Raw genomic sequence first — 26,224 nt, 5'->3', positions numbered from 1 at the left:
GAATATTCAATTCCTTCATTTAAATTGCATTGAATTGAGAGATGATATAGTTGTTTAGACTTAACACTAGAGAAAGTACGAATGCTTTTTGATTGATTGATTGAAATATTTATTAACAGTTTGCAGAATTACAGTACATTTCAAGCACAAACTCAATACAAAGACTGTTAACTGTGAGTGGACACTGGACGACCCAATGAAGCATTAGACTTGTTTACAAGAGGGTCCACCATGTTCAATTCATCAAAACATTTAGAGACAAATCCACTTCTATATTTATATAGTTAAAGAACAGAACAGGAAGTCATCATAAAGGAAGCAAAAAGGGAAAAGAAACATATACAGTGAGGGGTAAAAAGGGTGGGTGGTGGGGGGGATTCAGATTGTACGGGGCCAGTTTAGAATTGCAGCCGTCCGTAGGTGCCCTTTTAGAGCGGTTTTGAAGGAGTCAAGGGATTCACATGTCTTAATGACTGTTGGTAGGGCGTTCCACATTTTGGTGGCATAGGAGCGAAAATAATTTAGTCCCTTGTTTGTGCCGAATCTGGGTTGTACATGGTTTGTTGCACTCCCTCTGGTGATGGGTGTGGACTTCGTTAACATTAAGGAAGTATTTAGACAGGTACATGCATGGTATCTTGGTAGTGTATTGAATCTGTGGACCAGACCCATTGCAAGATGCTGTACTCTGTCGTCGACCCTAAGCCATTCCAGCCTGTCAAAGTGGGCAGGGGTGAGGTGGGTTCGGGGGGTGAGGCCAAGTAGGACCCTGACCAGTTGGTTTTGGGAGGTCTGGAGCCTTGTTTTAAGGGCCTTTGAGGTGCTGTGGTACCAAGAGGTGCATGCATAGTCAAAGAAACCTTGTACGAGGGCTCCTGTTAATGTCTTCAAGGTGTTTTTGTTGACCAGTGAGGAGATCCTGTAAAGGAATCTTGTTCTTTCATTGACTTTTTTGATTACGTTGGTGGCCATTTTATCACCGGAAAGATTAGCCTCCAGGATGGAACCTAGGTAGGTAATTTCATCTTGTCGTGTAATAATATTGTCACCCAGTCTAACCAAGAAGCCATCTGCCTTGTTAAGATTACTATTTGATCCGAAGAGAATGGATTCAGTTTTTCCCAGGTGTAAGGATAGTTTGTTATCAGCGAGCCAGGTGCAGATTCTACCGAGTTCAGAGCTGAGGGTCTTTTCAACCTGCAGTTTGTTCCTGTCCGAGACCAGCAGTGCTGAGTCATCTGCGAACAGGAACAAGTTGCAGTCACAAGCTGATGTCATGTCGTTTAGGCGGAGCTTTAACTTGACGCCTGGGGGTGCGACTGCATGCTTGGCCAACGACACCCGATTTTTTGGACCTTCATTTTATTATTTTAGCGTTTTTACAATGCCCTAACCCCTAAAAATGAGTTATTTAGGTAGTACAGCAGCTCACACACATACACACATGCACTACAGCCATACAGCGAGTCATCATATCATGATAAGAGAGATGATTACAAACTACAGTCAGAAGCCAGAAGTTAAGTTTAAAAAAATAATAATAATAATAATATTTTTTTGTTTTTGTTTTGTTTTTGCCAGGGGGTGAACCCCCTCAAGCTCCGCCCATGGAACAGTAAGGGCCCTAGTATGCTTCCTTGTGGAACGCCACAGCTCACTGGGAGGGGGGGGGGACAGTGTTCCGTTCACCTCCACCATCTGTTCTCTCCCCTCCAGGTAGGATTGCATCCAGCTCACTGATGCGCTATCAAAACCAATAGCTTTTAGCTTGTTAACCAGTATGGAGTGGTTCACGCTGTCAAAAGCCTTTTGGGGGTCCAGCATGACCATGCCGCAGTATTTGCCAGCATCCACCTCGTGTTTGATGTGGTCGCTCAAATAGAGGAGGCATGTGTCAGTGGAGTGGGATGTACTGAAACCAGATTGGAACTCGTACATTAATTTATTAATGGCAAGATACTTTTCAACCTGTTCATATATAGACTTTTTCCATCACTTTCGAGATGGAGCTTAGAATAGAAATAGGGCGGTAGTTGCCAGGTTATATTTTACTCCCTTTCTTGTGCAGGGGGGTTACTTTGGCCAGTTTAAAATCTTGCCCCTGTTTGATGGAGAGGTTTACTATGTGGGTTATGATTGGAGCTATGGAAATGGCTGAGTCTCTGAGAAATTTGGAGGGAATATTGTCTAGTGGCCTTGTGGTTGGAGGGCACTCAGTTTTTTAAGTACCTCCTCAGTTGTTACCATTGCCATTTTACAATCATATTTACAAACACCTAGGTTTTTAGAAGGCTTTGATGGGAGGGCAGTTTGTTAACCAGCGTTGTTGCAATGTTTGTAAAGAAGATGTTTAAGTAGTTGGCTACATCAAGCTTGTCAGTGATGAGGGTGTCATTCGATTTGATGTTTATGTTTGTAAACCTGGTTTTTAGTTTCTGACCACAGCCTAGTTGGTTGTTTAGTAGCTTCCAGAGCTCCCGAGTCCCGAGGATTGTTTTTGTTTTCCTCTGCTTTATCATTGATAAAGTTTCTTTTGGCTGATTTGGTCATGGCAGTTACACTGTTTCTTAGCTTGTTACGTTTGGTTTTTAGGATGCCCAGTTGGGTTTGGAGATCACTGTCGAAGCGCTTGGCTATAGCTTGGACTTGCATTTAAGAAGTTCAGAGGATTTTTTGTCTCTGGCTTTCATTGCAGTCAGTATGTCCAAATTCATCCATGGCTCCGAGCGGGTTTTGCTAAAAGTTTAAACAGGCCTATACTTATCATTGGTATTCACATACTCACCTTTTTATCATTATCTAGCTGACCATTTAATTGCACAAAATAATTTGATCACTTTGGAAATGAACTATAACATCTGTGAGTTTGACATAGGCCTACTACACTGATGAAGACAGCATGTTAGCATAACGATGAAGATTATTACAATTATTGTAAGCTAGAATGGTGAATGCCAATGGTATACATTTTTATTTATTGTTAGCCAATCAGTGTGAAGGATTATTTAAGAACCTATGGGGGGGGGGGGGGGGTCAAGAGTAATCATTAACGGTGGAATCAATCATTTTGTTAGTCTTTCTGCACACTACAGCTTCACTAGACCAGACTGGGCACTGTCCAACTGCACAAACCTTGCCATCTTGTAAAATAGTTAATAGAACAGGTCCTTAATACATTACATTCAACAATGAAAAGGGGATAGTGATTCGCTGCTTGTAATCCTGTATTCCCAACACTTACACTCCCTTCTCTCCTACTCAGTTACAAAAAATAAAATAAAAAAGACCACTCTACTGGCAGTCATATTTCAGCAGCAACACAAGTGAAGGTGCTAGGAGTTTTACACCTCTGCACTGCAGCCTATACTAAATGGAGAGTGGCAAGATTCAAAATCCTAGAGGGTTTATTTGTCACTCATACTGTACACAGAAATGAGATAAAATACACAACTACTCTGAACTGAGTAGTTGTATACTGACAGGTATGACACAAAAAACATTAAGCAGATTAATTGTGTGCAGAATATGCATATGGTGTAGAATAATTTAGTAGGCGTCCAAAATAATCAGCCCAGTCGGACAAGAATTAAACGTCGGACACTGAAGACTGCATTTAGTTTGACACCAGATGTGTCATCTCAAATGAATATTAATTAAAGGCAATAAATGTCAAATTATTAAAAGATTTGTAGTTTCAGGCTACTCATGCGCAGGCCATGCAGAACATTACTATTCCACAATATCCGAATGTATGACGGAAGCATTTGAAAATAGCAGGAGGCAACAGTCTGGCCACGCGAAACTACCACGGACAAAACAGATTTTGATAATAAAATGAGCTCTCATTCAAATGATACAAGCTGCTCAAAATCACTACCAGCCACCATCTGCCATATTGTCAAAACAGTCAATGTAATATGGTATCTGGATTTAAGTAAAATTATCAATACTGCAATGTAGCAATACTCTGTAGTCCGGAATTCAAATTGAGTGAAAGTACAAAAGTACTATATCAAAATACGGTATACTTAAAGTAGGCTACAAAAGTAAAAGTAATCTACTCATTATGCAGAATGTCCAATTTCACAAGTTTTTAAATGTCTAAAATGTAATGCTTTAATGTATACTCCATGACACGTGTCGTGTGACAAAAATAGCAGATCTACAAGCTCACAACGCGTCACATCACAAAGATGCGTTGTGAATTTGTAGATCTATTTTGGTGCACGACACTGTTGTATGACGTATAAATTGGGCTTTAAATGGTTTCATCTCATTGCAAATCTGAATTAGGATCTAGTCCTCTCGTACCTTTTCTTTTTTTCCCTTTTTTATCCCACGATTTTGTAACCCAATTTTCACCCCTGTGTCAATTATCTAATGTTATCCTGGGCTCTACACACCCTCCGCCAACCTAGTCCCCATATATGGGGGACATGGAGAGAGCAACGGACTTGAACTCATGCTTCCTTCATGCCTGAGTGTCCCAAGTTGCTCCTTTACACCTAACAGGGGGGAGCTTCCCTGGTTGGACGTAGTGCGTGGAAGGAACACGTTACTCCAACCAGTTCCTTTCCCCTCCATCAGGCACCCCGGCTGGCAAGGGGGAGGCAAGTCATACCTTTTCAACAGAATTTTTACCATAGGCCTTGGACAACTCTAGGTCTTCCATTGAATTGTGGGGTTGCTTGGAAGTCCCACTTAATTTCATAGATGGCCTTTTTGTGATGTTTTTTATTGTCTTGTTCTTGCTTTTTGAAATCTTTTTATCTCATATGGTCTTTCACTGCCTCTGTCCTATTGTACTCAGAGCATAGGTATTTCATTTTGCAAAGCAATTTGTAAACAAGAGTGTCTCAATTTTTTTTTTTTTTTAACTATTAAACAGAAATAAACACAGAAATCAATACATTTATATTAGTTTTAACTTTAAGAAATCTAGGAATCATCAATAGTAATATGCATTTTAAAACAAATACAAAAGCGTTATACAACAATACCCAAAGATATTTAAAAATACTGAACATATTGGTTTGACATCATGTCTAGAGAATCAGGACAATTTCTACATCTGTGCGTATTGGTAATCTCTTTTCACACTGCTCTCTTCTTCAAAGACCCAGATTGCAGAAATACAGTGAATTTTGGGTGTCTTGGTGATACAAGTAAGGATAAATATGGATAAAAGAAGTCTGTAATTTGCCCTATACCTAAAATAATTCCACATAACATGTTCACATCGGACAAATGTAAGTAAATCACTGTGTTTTTAAAACTAGCACAAAAATTGTACAGGTTCTATTTTACTCCCTTTCTTGTGCAGGGGGGTACAAATGCTGCTGAACAGGCATCACAGGTGGTGGAGGAACGGAAGTAGAAGCGTGAAGAATAGAATAGAATAGAACAGAATAGAATTAGCAGCCCATTTGAAACCCTGGCTTTTTCACACCCAGCACACCTGGTGGTGATGTCTGATGCAAACTTCCAAGATTTGGGCGTCCAAATCGGTTGCTTCAAAAGACTAGCCTACATTCCTAACAACGGATCTGAGGACACATGCTAAAGTCCCGGTCGATACGCCCCTGCTTTCGGGTGAGTCCTGGGTTCTTGGACCATTGGCACCTGTCTTTGGCCTTGTAGCGTGTTTTCACTGACATCGAATCCCAGACCGGGTATTCCTCTTGGGTCACCGCGTCGTTTTCTTTTTCCAGGTCTACCAGGAGCTGGTCTACCAGGACAGCAAGGTCATCTTTTGTCTGGTGCCGCTTCGGAGCTGCCCCTCTCCTCCTGGTCTCGTCTCGAGGCCGGAGCACAGCAGTAAGCAGGTCCTTGTAGAGTTGCCTGCTGGTCTCCTTCTGCAAAAGCAGCTCAGGGTCCACCCCCTTTCTCAGCCTATGCACCAGGTAGTGGACCAATGTTCCCTTGTACAACCTGGCCAGCACCAGAAATGAAAGGTTATAGACACATCATTCAGAGCATCAGCAAAACAAGAAGAAATAGATTAGGTTTATCACCATGTTTGTTTGAATATCTCTTGACGTTTTATTATTTTTAGGGGCGCTAGCCCCTCCTATATTCCCAGCTTTCCAGGTTTGTGTGAACACAAACATTGGCTTGTGATTGGCTGATCACCCCATAGCGATGATTTGATTGGCTGAGCATAGTACATATTGAAGCTAAAAGTGAGGGCAGAATAGTGAAAACGGAAAAGTGAGGGCGCAAATTGTGATTGGCCAGAATTAGTTGACGTATTAAGATAAGAGCGCCCCTCACTTCACACAGATTTTTTTCAAGTGCTACAGAATAAATAAGGCATCCAAATAAGAAAGTCCCAGCATATCATATATTTGTCAATATCATGCAGCTCTAAGCTCCGTTGCTTATTTTTTATTTATTAGTCCTTATTGGTCGCGTTCCTGTTCTCCCTTTGAGCTTCTTCGGTAGTGGGTACTGTATTTATGAGCATTGTATGTCTGTCCTGTTTTTTTGTTGTGTATTTTTTGTTACTGGCAGAGCTGTGTCACTTATTTTGCCTCTTGACCTCAATCTGGGAGCCTCTCAAACTTGATTGACAAAGCACATTATGATACAGTTAACACAACAAAATCCTCAGTGTTCATTTAACTGTACAATGTAACATAATGTCGGATAGTCCTGTAAAGATGCCTTACCATGCAATTTGAGGCTCTTGTAGGGGAAAACATAACAGCTGGTTGAGGTGAATGCTGTCTTTAAAGCAGATCTGCCATTCGTTGTAGGCATGGGTTACATCAAACTCCTGTTTCGGCTGTTCATGTATGTCCATTTTTATCTCCCCCGTTACATCTACAACACATGAACACACACACACACACACACACACACACACACACACACACACACACACACACACACACACACACACACACACACACACAACCGTTTTGAATTGCCAAAGCCAAAGGTGTACTGCTTGGAAAGGATAAGCAAAAAGTTTTTTCTGAGACTCAACCATAGCTGTTTTAGCTGTACTATATGACATAATCAAAGCAAGATGGGCTTCAAGTAAGTTATTCAACAAAAACAGAACATTTTGTATAATACTGATTAAAGAACATTTGTCACAGAAATTGTGCTATATCATTCATGTCATCATATCATGTATGTGATTAACAGAAATGTAAGCTATACCTTGTACAAGAAATTACATGTTTTTGTATTTATGCACGTACAGCAGGCCTAGTTTTCTTGCACCTACCTCGTTGGAGTCGTTGCCCAGACACCATCCCAAGCAGCAGAGCCTGAATGACCTTCTCATCGGGGGGAGGACTGCTGTGCTGCAACCAGTAGCAAGTGACAGCGACTGGCAGGTGCAGGATGGATGGGACTCCACTCAAAGTGTTGTGGCTCACCCCAAGCGTCTCCAAAAATACCTGTTCAAGAACGGGCTGCTCAGCCTGTTAATGCAGGAGTAAACAGCAAGGTTAATAGTATTCGGGGTTGTTTTTTTTTCGTTTAGTTTGAATTGTTTTTTAATGTGAGTTTGCTAGTCTATTTTCTCCTTTGTTTTGTTTTTAAGGATACATTTTAGTTTTAGGTTGCATTCGGATTAAGATGGGGAAAGATTTAACATTGTCAGAACAAAGCTGACAGAGCAAAAATAGCAAATCTACAGGATCTGCTATTCTTGCTATTTACTCTATTAGCTCTATTAGCTCAGTGGTTAAATAACCAGAGCAGGATAATGACAGAAGGTAGAAGTAACTATGTATTATTAAAAAAAATCCCTGAATTATTTTTGTTAGTTTTAGTTAGGCAAAGTACTGACTAATAACAGTACTGGTAAACAGATAAAGCGCACAATGTGTTGCATGTGCACATAATACATGCATTGTAAACAACAAATACATCAATAAAGCATGTACTGTTGGAATGTAACATGATATCTTACCTGATGCAGTAAGTCAATTGTAATTTTTGATTTTGATTTGATTGGTTGGACCATGATCTTGGACAGCCGTGTGCCATCTCTGTCCCATTCCTCCACTCCGGTTCCAGTCTTACGACCCAACAGCAGCCCGTACATCACCTGTCGGATAGGCCGAGAAGTAATATTGGCACTTGGCAGGTAGGCGTGGTCCACCTGGCAAGGCTGGGACAGTCTTCCGAGCAACAGCACATCCAGAACGTCGGAGGTCAACCGGCCTTGGGTCAAAGGAAGGCGAGCCCAGTCGGGGACTATGCCCACCGCCTCTGGTTCGAGATCCGGCGCTGTACCGTCGTGGAAGAACCGGAGAAGGCAGGTTGGAGGGAACTGGTACTCCTTCATTCCCAGAGTCAAGGCCTGCAGGACCTCATCCTCTCTTTGTCTGCTCAAGCCACCCATTAGACCCAGCACCGCCTTCAAAGCATCACCGGGACTCTGAAAGTCGTTCAGCCATCGCACTAACCCGTCAAAGCGGCTCATGGTCCCTTTTCCCGGTGAGCTGTATTCTGCCCAGCGCACTGAGATGCCCATTTCACGGAGCTTGACATAGTCGTTGCCAGCCAGTGCAGCCATGAGAGGCAGGAATTGGAGTTTAATATCGAAATAGACGCAGAAGCTGGATGTGGCGTAGTATTTGCATGGAATGTAGCTCTGTCCCGCCATGCTCTGTGACACCGCGTCCCACTTGAAGTGCGAGATTGGCAGAAACCCCCCAGGGAGGTCAAAGACATAGAAGTCACTGTCATTGCTCAATACCGGGCACTTCCACTCTCTCGCCAAGGAGGCTATTTGGCTGTCAGCCTCTCCAAAGCACTGTGCGAATGGTACCTTCAGGTTGGTCAGGGTTTGTTTGAGCACCAAATTAACCAGGGTTGGCAGGATGTTCTCGTTTCCACCCATAGCTGCAATCTGGGCTTTCCTGATCCTGTCTTCAGCTCGTTTCATCAGGGTGTGGTATTTCTTATCGGAGCAGTCTGTCCCTCCATCCAGTACTACATACGGTTCAATCCTACATTCTCTCAGAGCCTTGATAAACTTTGTAATAAGGTCCTCAAATGCAGCATACTCTCCACCATGGTTTTGTTCCAAGCCAGTGTTATGATAGAGCAAATGATACAAGTTACAGCCGTCAATAACAAGCTTACTGTTACTGAAATCTCTATTTCTAAATATCTGACTGTTGTTCTCAATAAAGGTAAATAAGCCCTGGACACCCATTGTGAGTTCAGATTCTGTGCCTTGTGATAAAGAGGATCATGAGTGATGTATTTATAGCAAGTGGAGTTTTCTTTTCCTTACGTTTCATTTTCCTTACTGATGTCTTGAATAGAGCACAGACTCCTACGTCTCATTTTCCTTTCTGATGTCGTGAATAGATAAATAGGCTAAAATAAAGTGCACAGACTCCCAAGTTTCATTTTCCTTACTGATGGCATGAGAACTGGCGGTGCCTTGTGGTACAGTCAGGTAAATACACTGACCACATGCATCTTACAAGTCACAAACAACCAGGTTGATTATCATGTTGTCTCTACATTGTCCTAATGTAGAGACTAGAGAATGAATGTAGTTTACCTGATGGCAGGTAAATTAGTCATTCCACGAAACCGGTACGATTTGGCCTTTTCTTTTTTGACCGAAAGGTTTTACTTTACCCACAATTTTCACAATTTACTCATTAGATTTTTTTACTCAAGATGGACACTACTCTACCTGTGGTGATTAAGAGGAGACCACATGGCATGCATGAGATTAAGAAATCAGATATGTTTAAATAACAAACATAACTTTCACAAATAATTGTTTTTTATCTTTATTCCATGTAACGGAGTTGAGCTGTTATGCTTTACGACCACATGTGAGAGTAGAAATTACTCTAAAACATTGTAAAATAAGGTGTGAGATTGCCTCTTTCTGTAGCATGTTGTTCAGAAGACTTGTAGAATGCCACTTCCTGTTGGTGATGTAACGGGGTTGAGTGCGATTGGGGGACAGAGCTATATAATGCTATTTTAATGATTAATCATCAATTTATTCAAAAACTAAACATGACCAGCAGTAAAGCACCGATAGCTTTATATGTGAATGGCATAATTTATGGATTTTTGTACATTTTTAATAGTAATATCTGAAGTCGACTTTCATCGAAGGCCATTGGGGACATGAAAAAATGGACAAAATAGGGGGTGTCTACTGAAAGAAAACAAGATAATTTCTGATAATTATGAAGATACAATCCATGTAATTTTTACACAATATTAAAGGGAACATATACATTGATGAAAAAAGCTTTTAAAAATACATTTTGGTGACTCAATCAATAAAATACACCTTAAAGGGACAGAGGGACTGCAAATCGTACCGGTTTCGTTTCCCTTATTCGACTCAAATAAGCTAAAACAAAGTGCAGATACTGATTGTCTTTTCGTTTAGGGTGTGGGGAGATAAGGCTTTATACGTTGTTGATGATAAGAGGTAGGCTATAGGGCTCAATAAACATTATGCTTCTCCATGTCCCCTTTTCCAGCATCTAATGGACTCGACAACTTGTGCCTCTTGGACTGTCAATGCGAATATCCAACTTTACTGTGGTTATAGGCTACAGTTGACGATAATTTAATAAACTAGCTATATGGGGACTAAATATCCCATGGGCAACTACTCAGATCCAACAACATGAATCGTAGTGAATCTTCGACTCTTCGTTACACTAGCTATCAACTAAAATGCTCTCACATTCCTGTAGGATGCAGAGCAGACTGCTGCTGCTCATCTGGTGTGTGTGTGTGTGTGTGTGTGTGTGTGTGTGTGTGTGTGTGTGTGTGTGTGTGTGTGCGCACACACGTCTGGAGCTTTGTTACTTTTATGAGTCCATTGCAGGTGGAAGCTGTCATGGAAAAATAATGACTTTAATTTCACAAAAATGTTCAAACCTTGACAATTTTTATCTACAGGACTGTACGCTCGATTGAGCGTGAGATTCGTAAGGGAGGCAGTGAGCATACATCAGGGTGCTGTACTTCGTATCAGTCCCGGTGTCTATGTATCACTCCTTTTCCTTACTAATTGCTCTACAGTCGAAGGTCACCGTATGTCCTCTGTTGTAAGCTGGTTACTCCTTGGCATCTGCTGGGAGATTTACCACTTTATCAGAAGAGACACACCTCCTCACTTGTTCTGTGTTCTGTCCAAATCTATATATGTGACTGTTCTTGCTTTTCTTCCTCATGTTATGCGCAACTGTTTCCCTAAGAGGCACTTGCGATACAAAGCATACTTTGTGTTACTCGCCAGTACAGCTGCGAAGAAAATCATTTTGGTTAATTGGAAATCTGAAAAATCACCTTCACAGAGACACTGGCTGAATGAGCTTTCATCATACTGTACCCCTGAAAAGATACTGTACAATGTAAGAAGAAGGCCTGCCACTTTTGAAAAGATATGGGGCAGGTTCTTTGAGGTTCTACCTTCAATATCTCCTCTGGGTTGATTTAGTTTGAGTTTTCTTTTATTTATATTGTTATTTTCATGTATTTATCCGAGTTGTTGCTGTCAAGAGGTGTTGTGTACATACAGAATAATGAGAGCTGTGTAGTTTTCCTTTCTGGGGTTGGGGTGGGGGGTGGGTGGGTGGGGGGGGTTTGTTTTTACTGTTTTTTGTCTTTTCTTTTTGAGTTTGTCTTGTCTTGTTTAAAAAAAAGAAAAAAGAAATCATGATTCTGTAACTTGTTGTTAATATCTGCATTTTCAATAATTAAATCTTAAAAAAAAAAAGAGGCACTTGCGATCTCATCAGTCGACTTAAATCTTCTGTTTTAATAAATACCATTCATGAGGCCAAGCCACTGCTCAGATCTGACTTTATTTCATCTTGTCGCTTAAAAAGTTCCTTGGAAAAGCCTGGAAGGTAAACCTATATCAAACTGTTTTTTTTGATTGATTGATTTATTAACAGTTTGCAGAATTACAGTACATTTCAAGTACAACTCAATTCATACAATAACTGTTAAATGTGAGTGGACGACACCATAAAGCATTACACTTGTTTACAATAGGGCCCACCATTTTCAATTCATCAAAACATTTAGAGACGTACGAATATACACATCTATATAGTAAAAAAAAGGAAATCATCATAGAGGAGGTACAAAGGGAAAATAAACGTATAGTGAGGGGAAAAGGGGTGGGGGGGGGGGTCAGACTTTACGGGGGCCAGTTTCGAATTGCAGCCGTCCGTAGGTGCCCTTTGAGAGCAGTTGACAAGGAGTCAAGGGATTTGCATGTCTTAATGACTGTTGGTAGGGCGTTCCACATTTTGGTGGCATAGGAGCGAAATGAATTTAGTCCCTTGTTTGTTTTCCCTGTCATCATCAATACAGAAGTATTACAAATATCCCTGCAGTGGCATACAATTTACAATTTAGGCATTTAGCAGACGCTCTTAATCCAGAGCGATTTACAATAAGCAAGAACAAAAGCATGGGAATACATCACAAAAAAGCATTTATCATAAAACATGCGTAAGCTAAGAAAGTAACAGTGGAATATCTATATTATGAGACTATACATATAAACTATATATATATACTACTATGCTATACATATGTACTATGGCGTGCTATGACTATATACAATGCAATTATAGTGCTGTCTACATAACATGCTATAAGTCTATCAGATGCTATCTAAGTCTACAGAAATGCTATCTAAGGGGGTAGGGTAAGTGCTATGGGCCATGATGGAGTCTAAAAAGGTGGGTTTTCAGATTACGGCGGAAGATTGGGAGTGATGCTGCAGTTCTGACTGCAATGGGAAGTGCATTCCACAGTTTTGGAGCCAGAAGGGAGAAGAGTTTGGGACGTGTGGAGCGTTGTCCCGGCGTTTTTAGTGAGTGGCATGATGAATTATAGGCTACGTAAATAAAACAAACTGCCCTGTCAGGTTATTTCACATTCTACAGTTATAAACATGACATCAGTGCGGTAAGGAAAATGATACTTTAGGAAAATGAAACCTATAGTAACCTCAAGAGCATGTGTCAACAAACAACCCCGCCTCCCTGTGTGTGCCAACATGACCTTTTAAGAACACACCGTTGGACTCGATAGTCAAGTGGTTAGGGCACTATATGGGCTCCACTTCCCAACAGTGAGTCATTGATTTTATTCCCGAGCTGCCCCTCTCCTCCTGGTCTCGTCTTGAGGCCGGAGCACAGCAGTAAGCAGGTCCTTGTAGAGTTGCCTGCTGGTCTCCTTCTGCAAAAGCAGCTCAGGGTCCACCCCCTTTCTCAGCCTATGCACCAGGTAGTGGACCAGTGTTCCCTTGTACAACCTGGCCAGCACCAGAAATGAAAGGTTAGACACATCATTCAGAGCATCAGCAAAACAAGAAGAAATAGATTAGGTTTATCACCATGTTTGTTTGAATATCTCTTGACAACCTTTTTTTTTTTAGGGGCGCTAGCCCCTCCTATTCCCAGCTTTCCAGGTTTGTGTGAACACAAACATTGGCTTGTGATTGGCTGATCACCCCATAGCGATGATTTGATTGGCTGAGCAAAGTACATTGAAGCTAAAAGTGAGGGCAGAATAGTGAAGACGGAAAAGTGAGGATGCAAATTGTGATTGGCCAGAATTAGTTGATGTATTAAGATAGGTGCGCCCCTCACTTCACACAGATGTGATATTTTTCAAGTGCTACAGAATAAGGCATCCAAATAAGAAAGTCCCAGAAACTCATATATATCAATATCAATATATCAATATATCAATATGTCAATATCATGCAGCTCTAGGCTCGACTAGTTGTAATTGTAATTATAGGTTGCTTGTAACTTGAAGCTTATTTTATGGCTGCTCTCATTCTACAATCTACAACATTAAGGAAAGGAATGAAACGTCATGACCTCAATCTGGGAGCCCCTCAAACTTTATTGACAAGGCCCATTGTGTTGATACAGTTAACACAACAAAATCCTCAGTGTTCATTTAACTGTACAGTGTAACATAATGTCGGATAGTCCTGTAAAGATGCCTTACCATGCAATTTGAGGCTCTTGTAGGGGAAAACATAACAGCTGGTTGAGGTGAATGCTGTCTTTAAAGCAGATCTGCCATTCGTTGTAGGCATGAGTTACATCAAACTCCTGTTTCGGCTGTTCATGTATGTCCATTTTTATCTCCCCCGTTACATCTACAACACATGAACACACACACACACACACACACACACACACACACACACACACACACACACACACACACACACAACCGTTTTGAATTGCCAAAGCCAAAGGTGTAGGCTACTGCTTGGAAAGGATAAGCAAAAAGTTTTTTCTGAGACTCAACCATAGCTGTTTTAGCTGTACTATATGACATAATCAAAGCAAGATGGGCTTCAAGTAAGTTATTCAACAAAAACTGAACATTTTGTATAAACACGTACAGCAGGCCTAGTTTTCTTGCACCTACCTCGTTGGAGTCGTTGCCCAGACACCATCCCAAGCAGCAGAGCCTGAATGACCTTCTCATTGGGGGGAGGACTGCTGTGCTGCAACCAGTAGCAAGTGACAGCGACTGGCAGGCACAGGTTGGATGGGACTCCACTCAAAGTGTTGTGGCTCACACCAAGCGTCTCCAAAAATACCTGTTCAAGAACGGGCTGCTCAGCCTGTTAATGTAGGAGTAAACAGAAAGGTTAATAGTATTCAGTAAAAAAAATCCCCGTTTAGTTTTAATTGGTTTTTAATGTGAGTTTGCTAGTCTATTTTCTCCTTTGTTTTGTTTTTAAGGATACATTTTAGTTTTAGGTTGCATTCGGATTAAGATGGGGAAAGATTTAACAATGTCAGAACAAAGCTGACAGAGCAAAAATAGCAAATCTACAGGATCTGCTATTCTTGCTATTTACTTTATTAGCTCTATTAGCTCAGTGGTTAAATAACCAGAGCAGGATAATGACAGAAGGTAGAAGTAACTATGTATTATAAAAAAAAATCCCTGAATTATTTTTGTTAGTTTTAGTTAGGCAAAGTACTGAATAATAACAGTACTGGTAAACAGATGAAGCGCACAATGTGTTGCATGTGCACATAAAATACATGCATTGTAAACAACAAATACATCAATAAAGCATGTACTGTTGGAATGTAACATGATATCTTACCTGATGCAGTAAGTCAATTGTGATTTTGGATTTTGATTTGATTGGTTGGACCATGATCTTGGACAGCCGTGTGCCATCTCTGTCCCATTCCTCCACTCCGGTTCCAGTCTTACGACCCAACAACAGCCCGTACATCACCTGTCGGATAGGCCGAGAAGTAATATTGGCACTTGGCAGGTAGGCGTGGTCCACCTGGCAAGGCTGGGGCAGTCTTCCGAGCAGCAGCACATCCAGAATGTCGGAGGTCAACCGGCCTTGGGTCAAAGGAAGGCGAGTCCAGTCGGGGACTATGCCCACCGCCTCTGGTTCGAGATCCGGCGCTGTACCGTCGTGGAAGAACCGGAGAAGGCAGGTTGGAGGGAACTGGTACTCCTTCATTCCCAGAGTCAAGGCCTGCAGGACCTCAGCCTCTCTTTGTCTGCTCAAGCCACCCATTAGACCCAGCACCGCCTTCAAAGCATCATCGGGACTCTGAAAGTCCTTCAGCCATCGCACTAACCCGTCAAAGCGGCTCATGGTCCCTTTTCCCGGTGAGCTGTATTTTGCCCAGCGCACTGAGATGCCCATTTCACGGAGCTTGACATAGTCGTTGCCAGCCAGTGCAGCCATAAGAGGCAGGAATTGGAGTTCAATATCGAAATGGACGCAGAAGCTGGATGTGGCGTAGTATTTGCATGGAATGTAGCTCTGTCCCGCCATGCTCTGTGACACCGCGTCCCACTTGAAGTGCGAGATTGGCAGAAACCCCCCAGGGAGGTCAAAGACATAGAAGTCACTGTCATTGCTCAATACCGGGCACTTCCACTCTCTCGCCAAGGAGGCTATTTGGCTGTCAGCCTCTCCAAAGCACTGTGCGAATGACACCTTCAAGTTGGTCAGGGTTTGTTTCAGCACCAACTTAACCAGGATAGGCATGACGTTCTCGTTTCCACCCATAGCTGCAATCTGGGCTTTCCTGATCTTGTCTTCAGCTCGTTGTATCAGGGTGTCGTATTTCTTATCGGAGCAGTTCGTCCCTCCATCCAGTACTACATACGGTTGAATGCCACATTCTCTCAGAGCCTTGATAAACTTTGTAATAAGGTCCTCAAATGCAGCATACTCTCCACCATGGTTTTGTTCCAAGCCAGTGTTATGATAGAGCAAATGATACAAGTTAGAGCCGTCAATAACAAGCTTACTGTTACTGAAATCTCTATTTTTAAATATCTGACTGTTGTTCTCAATAAAGGTAAATAAGCCCTGGACACCCATTGTGAGTTCAGATTCTGTGCCTTGTGATAAAGAGGAACATGAGTGATGTATTTATAGCAAGTGGAGTTTTCTTTTCCTTACGTTTCATTTTCCTTACTGATGTCTTGAATAGGTAAATAGGCTAAAATGAATTGCACAGACTCCTACGTTTCATTTTCCTTTCTGATGTCGTGAATAGATAAATAGGCTAAAATAAAGTGCACAGACTCCCAAGTTTAATTTTCCTTACTGATGGCATGAGAACTGGCGGTGCCTTGTGGTACAGTCAGGTAAATACACTGACCACATGCATCTTACAAGTCACAAACAACCAGGTTGATTAGCATGTTGTCTCTATATTGTCCTAATGTAGAGACTAGAGAATGAATGTAGTTTACCTGATGGCAGGTAAATTAGTCATTCCACGAAACCGGTACGATTTGGCCTTTTTTTTTTTTTTTGACCGAAAGGTTTTACTTTACCCACAATTTTCACAATTTATACTCATTAGATTTTTTACTCAAGATGGACACTACTCTACCTGTGGTGATTAAGGGCGCTTTCACACCCAAAGTTCGCTTAGAAGGTCCGGATCAAGGACCAAGGACCAAATATTAGCATTTTGATTTTGGTCCGTTTGGCGTTCACACTGGACTTTGTAAAGCGTACCAATTATGTAAACAAATGACACGTGGACATGTTAAGCGAACCAAATAGTGAGGGGGAAAAGAACATGAGGGGAAATCATTGTCTACAAATTTTGGGGCAACCTTCAGTCACACAGAGAGAAGAGAACAGCAACATGACAGGCAGCAACAACTTGCTATTGCATTCATTCATATTAATTATTTTATTAGCCAAATAAGAGCAACAGATGAACAGAGGAGTAGGTGTTTGAACAATAATGTGCTTGCTGACAATTCACGGAGATGTATAGCCTACAACAAGGTATCCCCGATAAAAAGGACTTTTCTTCCATGTACCTTAACCCGATTAGATATATATTTCTGCGCATCAAATCGGCGGGCATTTCCATGTCATCTTATGGTTTAAACTTGAAGGTGGTCAGTTAGTATTGAGCTTCAAGTCAGAACAGCTCCGCTGCAGCTAATTGAGTAATTGAGTTGACCTAGTTTTACGTCTTTTGCTATAGTGATCGTGATGTAATCAATGAATCATTTGGGACCACCTGTGTATAGCCTATTTAACATTAAATATTTCTCTGTCTCTCCCCCTCATGTACACACACACACACACACATGAAGACTCACATGCTTTGTCATAACTTGCGTGGCGGCGGCACATGCTTAAAATAAAACAGCCTGTCGGAGTGGACCAATAGCAGCTAGCTGCAGCCTCGCCAAAAGCCAAAAACAACGAAGCCTGTTTAGCAGAAAACACCTCCCGAGGCAACAGAACAGAGAAGACAAAAAAATATATATAGTTTGATTCACACCGTCAGCTTGTTCTTTTGTTGTTCTCACTGTCTTTGTCATTGCATCGCTTTGATTACGTTAATGGACTTCTGGTATCGTCGCATTATTATTAGTAGTCTATTTGAGAAAGCCCATCAAGTCAAGGGTTGCCTTTAGTCTTAAAGAGAATAATGACTGTGCTGGCATTATATAGCCTACTGTATAGCCTAGGCTATACAAGTCAAGCATTATAGCCTAGGCAATACTATTTTGATCAACTCACATCAATAATACCGGGTGAAAGAAATATGTCACATATTGTACAATAGCCTATGAAGTTAATATAGGCTATATTTAATGGTTTGCACTGCAATGACATGACAATGATCTGAAAAATGAATGAAAATCTATTGTGCCGTGCCGTCGCCCCGGATCGCACACAAATAAAATAAATTGCCAAGACCACTAACATTTTATTTAGGCATATCTCGCTCATTTCTTATGCGATTTTTAAAATTTAAATATCACCATAATCCTTGGGAACTCTACTTTCAATTGGTGTTGTCAGCCAAGACTCTATTGTCTTCCAATCTAACGATATAGTCACATTACGCACAGGTGCGCACAGGGGCTGCATGCGTCTTCCTGTGCTGTCATTACGAGAGAGAGAGAGAGAGAGAGAGAGAGAGAGAGAGAGCGCATAGTCTGATATAGGTTATATTAAAGGCCTGTAGATATAATTGCTTGCATGCGCTGAGAGAGAGATGCGCTCCAAATTTACCATAACGTACATACCATTCCGTGTACATCTGTACAGTGTACAACTTGTACATCTGTTATTTTTGCGCATGTGAACCACGCTGCCATTACATTTGCGCTGCGCAGTGCGCCTCGACATATATGCGTCTACTATTAAAATCAGACTGTCAGCTCAATAGTGATCCCCGTAAAAAAGACATGCTTTTATAACTAATTATTAATGCAGCCTCACAACTGCCGACGCCCGACGGCTATTTTGGCTATCGTACTGTATTTGGTCCTCTATAAAGTCCGAATGCGTTCACACCAGTAACGAACCGCACCGTGGTTCGTTTGGAAGCGAACCGAGTTCGGCCTTTTTTAGCGGACCATGGTTCGTTTCTTTGATCCGCACCAGAGTTCGTATGCACGTTCACACCAACCGAACCAAAGGGGTAAGCGGACCATGGTTCGTTTAAAACGAACCAAACATGTCCGGTGTGAAAGCGCCCTAAGAGGAGACCACATGGCATGCATGAGATTAAGAAATCAGATATGTTTAAATAACAAACATAACTTTCACAAATAATAGTTTTCTATCTTTATTCCATGTAACGGAGTTGAGCTGTTATGCTTTACGACCACATGTGAGAGTAGAAATTACTCTAAAACATTGTAAAATAAGGTGTGAGATTGCCTCTTACTGTAGCATGTTGTTCAGAAGACTTGTAGAATGCCACTTCCTGTTGGTGATGTGACGTCACTAAAGTGCCAGTTAAGTATTCTTATGGAGGGGAGAGTAAACATTATTAAAAGCTCAATAAACATTATGCTTCTCCATGTCCCCTATTCCAGCATCTATTGGACTTGACAACTTGTGCCTCTTGGACTTTCCTTGCGAATATCCAACTTTACTGTGTTTATAGATAGGCATAGGCTACAGTTGACGATAATTTAATAAACTAGCTATATGGGGACTAAATATCCCATGGGCAACTACTCAGATCCAACAACATGAATCGTAGTGAGTCTTCGACTCTTCGTTACACTAGCTATTCAACTAAAATGCTCTCACATTCCTGTAGGATGCAGAGCAGACTGCTGCTGCTCATCTGGTGTGTGTGTGTGTGTGTGTGCGCGCGCACACACGCGCACTTCTGGAGCTTTGTTACTTTTATGAGTCCATTGCAGGTGGAAGCCTGGAAGGTAAATCTATATCAAACTGTTTTCTTGATTGATTGATTTATTAACAGTTTGCAGAATTATTGTTAACTGTGAGTGGACAACACCATAAAGCATTACACTTGTTTTCAATAGGGCCCACCATTTTCAATTCATCAAAACATTTAGAGACGTACGAATATACACATCTATATAGTAAAAAATAGGAAATCATCATAGAGGAGGTAAAAGAAACGTATAGTGAGGGGAAAAGGGGTGGGGGGGGTCAGATTTTACAGAGTTTCGAATTGCAGCCGTCCGTAGGTGCCCTTTGAGAGCAGTTGACAAGGAGTCAAGGGCTTTGCATGTCTTAATGACTGTTGGTAGGGCGTTCCACATTTTGGTGGCATAGGAGCGAAATGTATTTAGTAGTTTGTTTTCCCTGTCATCATCAATACAGAAGTATTACAAATAATATTTGTAATACTGTAATACTATATACTATAATTCATCATGCCACTGCAGGGATATTATCCCTGCAGTGGCATGATGAATTATAGGCTACGTAGTCAAATAAAACAAACTGCCCAGTCAGGTCATTTCACATTCTACAGTTATAAACATGACATCAGTGCGACAAGGAAAATTATACTTTAGGAAAATGAAACCTATAGTAACCTCAAGCGCATGTGTCAACAAACAACCCCGCCTCCCTGTGTGTGCCAAAATTTCCTTAAGTTTCAACCTTTTAAGAACACACCGTTGGACTCGATAGTCAAGTGGTTAGGGCACTATATGGGCTCCACTTCCCAACAGTGAGTCATTGATTTTATTCCCGGACAGACGGACCATTTTCTGCATATCACAACCCCTACTCTACTCTCTCCCCTAAGGCAAAAAAATACTTAAAATTCCATGACTTTGTTCTGCGTCAGTCTTTTGATAACTGCACACAGTGCACACAATTGAACTGTCTTCTGTACTAGAATTATAACATGCATTTCAAGAAAAACAATGATACTATCCTAAATTAGAGATCAAATTATATATTTACAAGCTACTAGCCAAATAACATGCCGAAAGCAGTATTTTTTTTCCAATGGCATTGTCCTGAATGTTCCACTACAGTAAAAGTGACTGTTAGGAAAATAAATACGTGACTAACTTATATTCATGATGCGACATCACCTTGCTACATTTACAACATTAACGTGTACATAAACGTTATTTAGATTTCAGTTCTTCCACGGATGTTAGAATTTTGCACAGGCCGGTATTAGCACTCGAGCATTTCTCTCGTCAGTACAGACTTAAGCCATCTATTCTGTGTTGATTCGTTTCTGCACCAATCTGATGAAGACATGGTCCTGTAGTTCCTGTAGTAGCTATGTACTATACTCGAGCATTCTGCAGCAAGAACAAAAAGTCAGAATTCAGTCCCCCATGGACAGGTCATGAATTTAAAATCTCATCTCTCCAGCTGTCGCGGTCTTTCCTCTGGCGCTTGCGTGCGAGTTCTGGGAAGTAAGCGTTGTTGTATGGCCTGTCCCGCTCCTCCGCCTCCATGCCTGACTCCTTGTCCTTTCCCTTGCCGTTCTTTGGGTCCAGCAGGGCCTGGGCTCGCCTCTTCTCCTCCACCTCTCTCTGCAAACGCTCGGCGCGCAAACGCTCCATGGAGCTGGACGAGACGGAACAGATGTGTGTCAACGTCCATGAGGTTATTTCTGCCATTAATAAACATTTTGTTGTAGTTTGTTTTTCCCTTATCGTCTTGAGAGTTGAGACAGACATTGTTCATAAGCCTCTTGGACATTTATATTAACCCTCATGAATAGAACACATTAGATTAAAATAAGAAATGGTACTTTCTCAACACATCAAAGATACAATTATAAATACACGGAAACCAAGTACAAGAGCCAACATTAAATATTCATAGCGCACACTGGAAAAATACTGGAATGCGTGTCCTTATTCTGAGTTTCCATAATTGTATTTAGTTTGTGCCTGTGTTCTATTATTGGGCAAAAGGAACATATTTGAGTCTTCCCTAGTGTATTGGTATTTTATTCTTACCCCTCTCCACTGCTCCTCCGCTCTCCTCTGTCTCTCCTGTCCTTCTTGCTCTTGTGTGCCTTCCTGTCCTTTATGGCGAGGGCCTTCTTCATGTCCTTCAAGGGGTCCAAGAGGTCTTTCAGCCTCCGGTCTTTCTTCTCCTTCTCCTCCGCACTCAAGGGTTTTCTCTGCCCTCCGTGGTCTTTCTTCTCTTTGTCCTTCTTCTCTTTGTCCTTCTTCTCTTTGGCTTTGTCCTCTTCTTTTTCGCTGCCAGTCTTCATGTACCAGGGCGTGACCTCTGTGCCTGGTTGTGGGCCCAGGGACACCAGCAGGCCGATGGCACGTTCCTGTTTCTCCTGAAAAATCAAATGGAAATTAGACATGCCTTGAACTTCAAGGCTCATTTTGACCACGATCTTGATCGTGACCATTTCAACTAAAAAGTTAGTCATGTTTTTGGGACATTAATGATGTTGTGGTGGCTTTGGCTTCTGCGTATTTAGGACAACATGATAATCTAACCTGGTTGTTTGTGACTTGCAAGATGCATGTGGTCAGTGTATTACCTGACTGTACCACAAGGCACCGCCAGTTCAAGTTATTTTGTTCAGATAGACGGAGTGATTAAAATGAATACTGGACTACTCGCCCCGGTGCTTGCCCGTTTTTCCTCCCGGAATTTTCCCCAGTGAGGGGGATAACTTTGTAATATGTTATTCGCTGTTTGTATTCTTTTTGGAAAAATATAAAAAGATACTCCTGTGGAAATTCTATATTATTTGACTTATATTGAACCTATAAACAATTTAGTATATGTAAGGTTTTGCCCCCTCAAATGGTACCTCGTCAGATAATCCCCACATATCCTACAACAACTTCTGTGAACAGACTTCACTGTAGTAGCTTTTCATAAATTATATTTGTACTTAGGCTGTTCTGCTGTCATGAAAGTTTATAGTTAGAGAAATTCAAAGTCCAGCCGTCTGCTGTCCAGCCTCTCCCACCCCTCACTGGGGAAAATTCTGGGAGGAAAACAGAAACGGGGCGAGTAGTCTTGCTACCATTAAAATACTGTTACTGCCAGTTGCCACACAACATTGCTGCTGGCAGGTTAACTAGACAACACTGAATACCATTTCTTTGGACCAAATTGTTCTCACTTGTACACAAAAATTAACTGATTCTACTCTTCATGCTCTTCCTTGTCATTTAATTTGTTCAACATTATTACACTTGAATTAGTCAAATAACATATCCAGCTATCTGTAATAGCGTATAAGGCTAGAGAACAAAAGTTACATTTCACTCCCTTATGTTGCATTCACACTGGCATCTTTAAAGATACAAGCTACCATTCTAAGATATGGCAAAACAAAACATTCAAAACAAATCACATTTTTGCACGGGCTATTCAAAAATAGCAGAGACACACGCTCACAGTCACTTTGTGCCACCTGCAAGCCTGTACATCTGCTATTTTGGAACATTTTGGAAGTGTGAGCATTTTTGTAGGTCTTAATGCGATAAGCACAATATCTCCTACGGCCAAGCAGGGATTCTGTTTCTCTCTTGGAAGAGCGGTAGAAGGTCGGTCTCCCACATGGGCGAGAAACCCAGGTTCAAATCCTAAGACATTAAACATATTGCAGCTTCACGTCTTCGTTGACCAGAGCGATAGAAGAAGTTTGACCTAAAGGTTACCGTACCGTTTCCTCTTTCTTGTCCTTGAGATATTCCTCATTCCCTTTCTTCCCCGAGGCGTCCTCCAGAGGGAACAGGTTGAGGTGTTCCAACACGGCCGCGCTCCCTCCGCTCTTCTCCTCCTCGTCATCTGGCCTCCTCACTCCCGCCTCTTCCAGAGCTGCCCTGGACTTCCGTCTCAGGTAATCTGTGCGTGCCTGAGGAACAGTAGAGCCGGTTAGCAAGCAAGTCATTTCACATTACGTCTGAATTTATACTTGGTTGCAGAGCGGAAATGTGGAATATGCACTCAAGTACCGGTAAATATAAATTTTGAAAAGTCTATACAATACAGCTTTGCTGGCTGTGTGCATTTATGTTATCATGTAATTCATTGAATTGAGTCCGATTTAAAAATACATTAAAAATGAGCTACGATAGTCTTGATCCAAGGCTGTGGACTTCACAGATGGGGCTAACGAAATCACTGCCATACATAGAAGTACTAAAGACTAAAGCAGCGATTCATTTTTCAACCAGCGTTCCGGGGACCACCAGTGGTCCTCGAGGGGGTTCCAGGTGGCCCCCAGCTAAATGATGAAGTTGCTAAATGCTAACCAAAGGGGACCCTTATAGATTTGTAACTCTTGAGTATAGAATGATACCTTTCTACGCTCTTAAGAGTTAAATTATTGTTTTTTCTTAATTTACAAGATTACACAAAAAAGAATGTAAAAGGACTGTTATAACATTTTCCTGATCTCTCCTATGGCACCGATCATGGATAGAATCATGGACAAGATATTTCCCAATGTTAAGATATTCTAAGTCTTGGGTCTGAGAGGCAAAATCTCATCAAATGGTGGTCCAAATCCTGAATAAACTACGGATTATTAAAAGGGTTGAAAACTATGCACTTGGCTAAAGCATGTTGCATATTGATTTACTCATCAGCCGCAAGCTGAAAGATGAGAAGCGGTTTGTTTACCTCTTGCTCAGCACGCTCCACGCGCCGCTGGGCCTCACGCTCCCCCTCCGCCGCCTCGGCCTCGTCCTTCTTCACGCGAGCCACATTATCTTTGTTCCTCACGTGCCAGCTCTTCTTAGGAAGGATGTTCATGTTGTTGTTGTTCGATAAAGTAGCTACACTTTAGATGGCGTCAACGTACTATATAAATGCTAAATGCTATATATATATAACGGTGTCTAACAACAGCTAACAGTTAGCCAAGTTAGCCAACTCCCATTTCGCGAGTACGAACGCCAACTACAGTATCGGTTTAACTTGTATATGGCAAACAAGTTTAACTTTACCCGACGCGCTCCATATAATGAATATAACGGGTGATGTATACACGGCTTCGGCTGCTGTCCTAATCTTATGTTAGAAATGTTTTCTGTGCTCTGTGCAGCTGCTGCTCTCTCACCAAAGATCCAAAACACAACTGAACTTACATCTCCTTCCACTGCTGCTTAGAGTGTACACTTCCGGTCTTCTACGTGGGCGTGGTCACCCTACGTTTGATTGATTGATTGAAATATTTATTAACAGTTTGTAGAATTTACAGTACATTTTAAGCACAAACTCAATACAAAGACTATTAACTGTGAGTGGACGACCCAATTAAGCATTACACTTGTTTACAACAGGGTCCACATTGTTCAATTCATCAAGACATTTAGAGACATACAAATAGACACTTCTATGTAGCTAAAGAACAGAACAGGAATTCATCATATAGGAAGCAAAAAGGGAAAAGATACATATACAGTGAGGGGAAATGGGGTGGGGGGGGGGGGATTCAGATTTTACAGAGGCCAGTTTCGAATTGCAGCCATCCGTAGGTGCCCTTTGAGAGCGGTTTTGAAGGAGTCAAGGGATTCACATGTCTTAATGACTGTTGGTAGGGCGTTCCACATTTTGGTGGCATAGGAGCGAAAAGAATTTAGTCCCTTGTTTGTGCCGAATCTGGGTTGTACATGGTTTGTTGTACTCCCTCTGGTGTTGTGGGTGTGGACTTCGTTTACACTAAGGAAGTATTTAGACAGGTACATGGGTATCTTGGTGGTGTATCGAATCTTGTGGACCAGACCCATTGCAAGATGCTGTACTCTGTCGTCGACCCTAAGCCATCCCAGCCTGTCAAAGTGGGCAGGGGTGAGGTGGGTTCGGGGGGTGAGGCCAAGTAGGAGCCTGACCAGTTTGTTTTGGGAGGTCTGGAGCCTTGTTTTAAGGGCCTTTGAGGTGCTGTGGTACCAAGAGGTGGATGCATAGTCAAAGAAACCTTGTACGAGGGCTCCTGTTAAGGTCTTCAAGGTGTTTTTGCTGACCAGTGAGGAGATCCTGTAAAGGAATCTTGTTCTTTGATTGACTTTTTTGATTACGTTGGTGGCCATCTTATCACCGGAAAGATTGGCCTCCAGGATGGAACCTAGGTAGGTAATTTGATCTTTTCGTGTGATAATATTGTCACCCACTCTAACCAAGAAGACATCTGCCTTGCTGAGATTACTATTTGATCCGAAGAGGATGGATTCAGTTTTTCCCAGGTGTAAGGATAGTTTGTTATCAGCGAGCCAGGTGCAGATTCTACCGAGTTCAGAGCTGAGGGTCTTTTCAACCTGCAGTTTGTTCCTGTCCGAGACCAGCAGTGCTGAGTCATCTGCGAACAGGAACAAGTTGCAGTCACGTGACTTTTGTATTGATTTATCGATTGATTGATTGTGGACGACACCATAAAGCATTGCACTTGTTTACTACAGGTTATCAGGCCGATTGATTGAATAATACAATTGATTGAATAGTTTATTA

The 26,224-nt window shown here is 41.7% G+C and overlaps 3 protein-coding genes across 3 annotated transcripts; all 3 read right to left on the bottom strand.

Annotated features, from left to right (window-relative positions):
• Positions 1 to 5,496: 5,496 nt before the first annotated feature.
• LOC310856176 (single-strand DNA endonuclease ASTE1-like) lies at positions 5,497 to 9,191 on the bottom strand. Its single transcript, XM_083761421.1, has 4 exons — positions 7,931 to 9,191; positions 7,238 to 7,436; positions 6,672 to 6,825; positions 5,497 to 5,931 (listed from the first exon to the last, which is right to left on the bottom strand). Exons 1-4 carry the CDS (start codon positions 9,182 to 9,184, stop codon positions 5,535 to 5,537), a joined length of 2,004 nt encoding a protein of 667 aa, XP_083617547.1. The 5' UTR covers positions 9,185 to 9,191; the 3' UTR covers positions 5,497 to 5,534.
• Positions 9,192 to 13,128: 3,937 nt separating this feature from the next.
• Positions 13,129 to 16,388, bottom strand: LOC310856600 (single-strand DNA endonuclease ASTE1-like; the record flags this gene model as incomplete). The annotated part of the gene is made up of 4 exons (XM_083762071.1): positions 15,131 to 16,388; positions 14,437 to 14,635; positions 14,005 to 14,158; positions 13,129 to 13,297 (listed from the first exon to the last, which is right to left on the bottom strand). Exons 1-4 carry the CDS (start codon positions 16,382 to 16,384, stop codon positions 13,129 to 13,131), a joined length of 1,776 nt encoding a protein of 591 aa, XP_083618197.1. The 5' UTR covers positions 16,385 to 16,388.
• Positions 16,389 to 20,214: 3,826 nt separating this feature from the next.
• On the bottom strand, positions 20,215 to 24,844 carry leng1 (leukocyte receptor cluster (LRC) member 1). The gene is made up of 4 exons (XM_083760752.1): positions 24,401 to 24,844; positions 23,439 to 23,630; positions 21,754 to 22,088; positions 20,215 to 21,355 (listed from the first exon to the last, which is right to left on the bottom strand). The coding sequence occupies exons 1-4, from the start codon at positions 24,530 to 24,532 to the stop codon at positions 21,130 to 21,132; spliced, it is 885 nt and encodes a 294-aa protein (XP_083616878.1). The 5' UTR covers positions 24,533 to 24,844; the 3' UTR covers positions 20,215 to 21,129.
• Between the last annotated feature and the right edge of the window lie 1,380 nt (positions 24,845 to 26,224).

This window comes from Protomyctophum parallelum (genome assembly GCF_964188405.1).
Source record: "Protomyctophum parallelum genome assembly, chromosome: 3".
Lineage (NCBI taxonomy): Eukaryota > Metazoa > Chordata > Actinopteri > Myctophiformes > Myctophidae > Protomyctophum > Protomyctophum parallelum.
The sequence above is the reverse complement of the archived record's forward strand: the minus strand, read 5'-3'. Positions and strand labels throughout refer to the sequence as shown.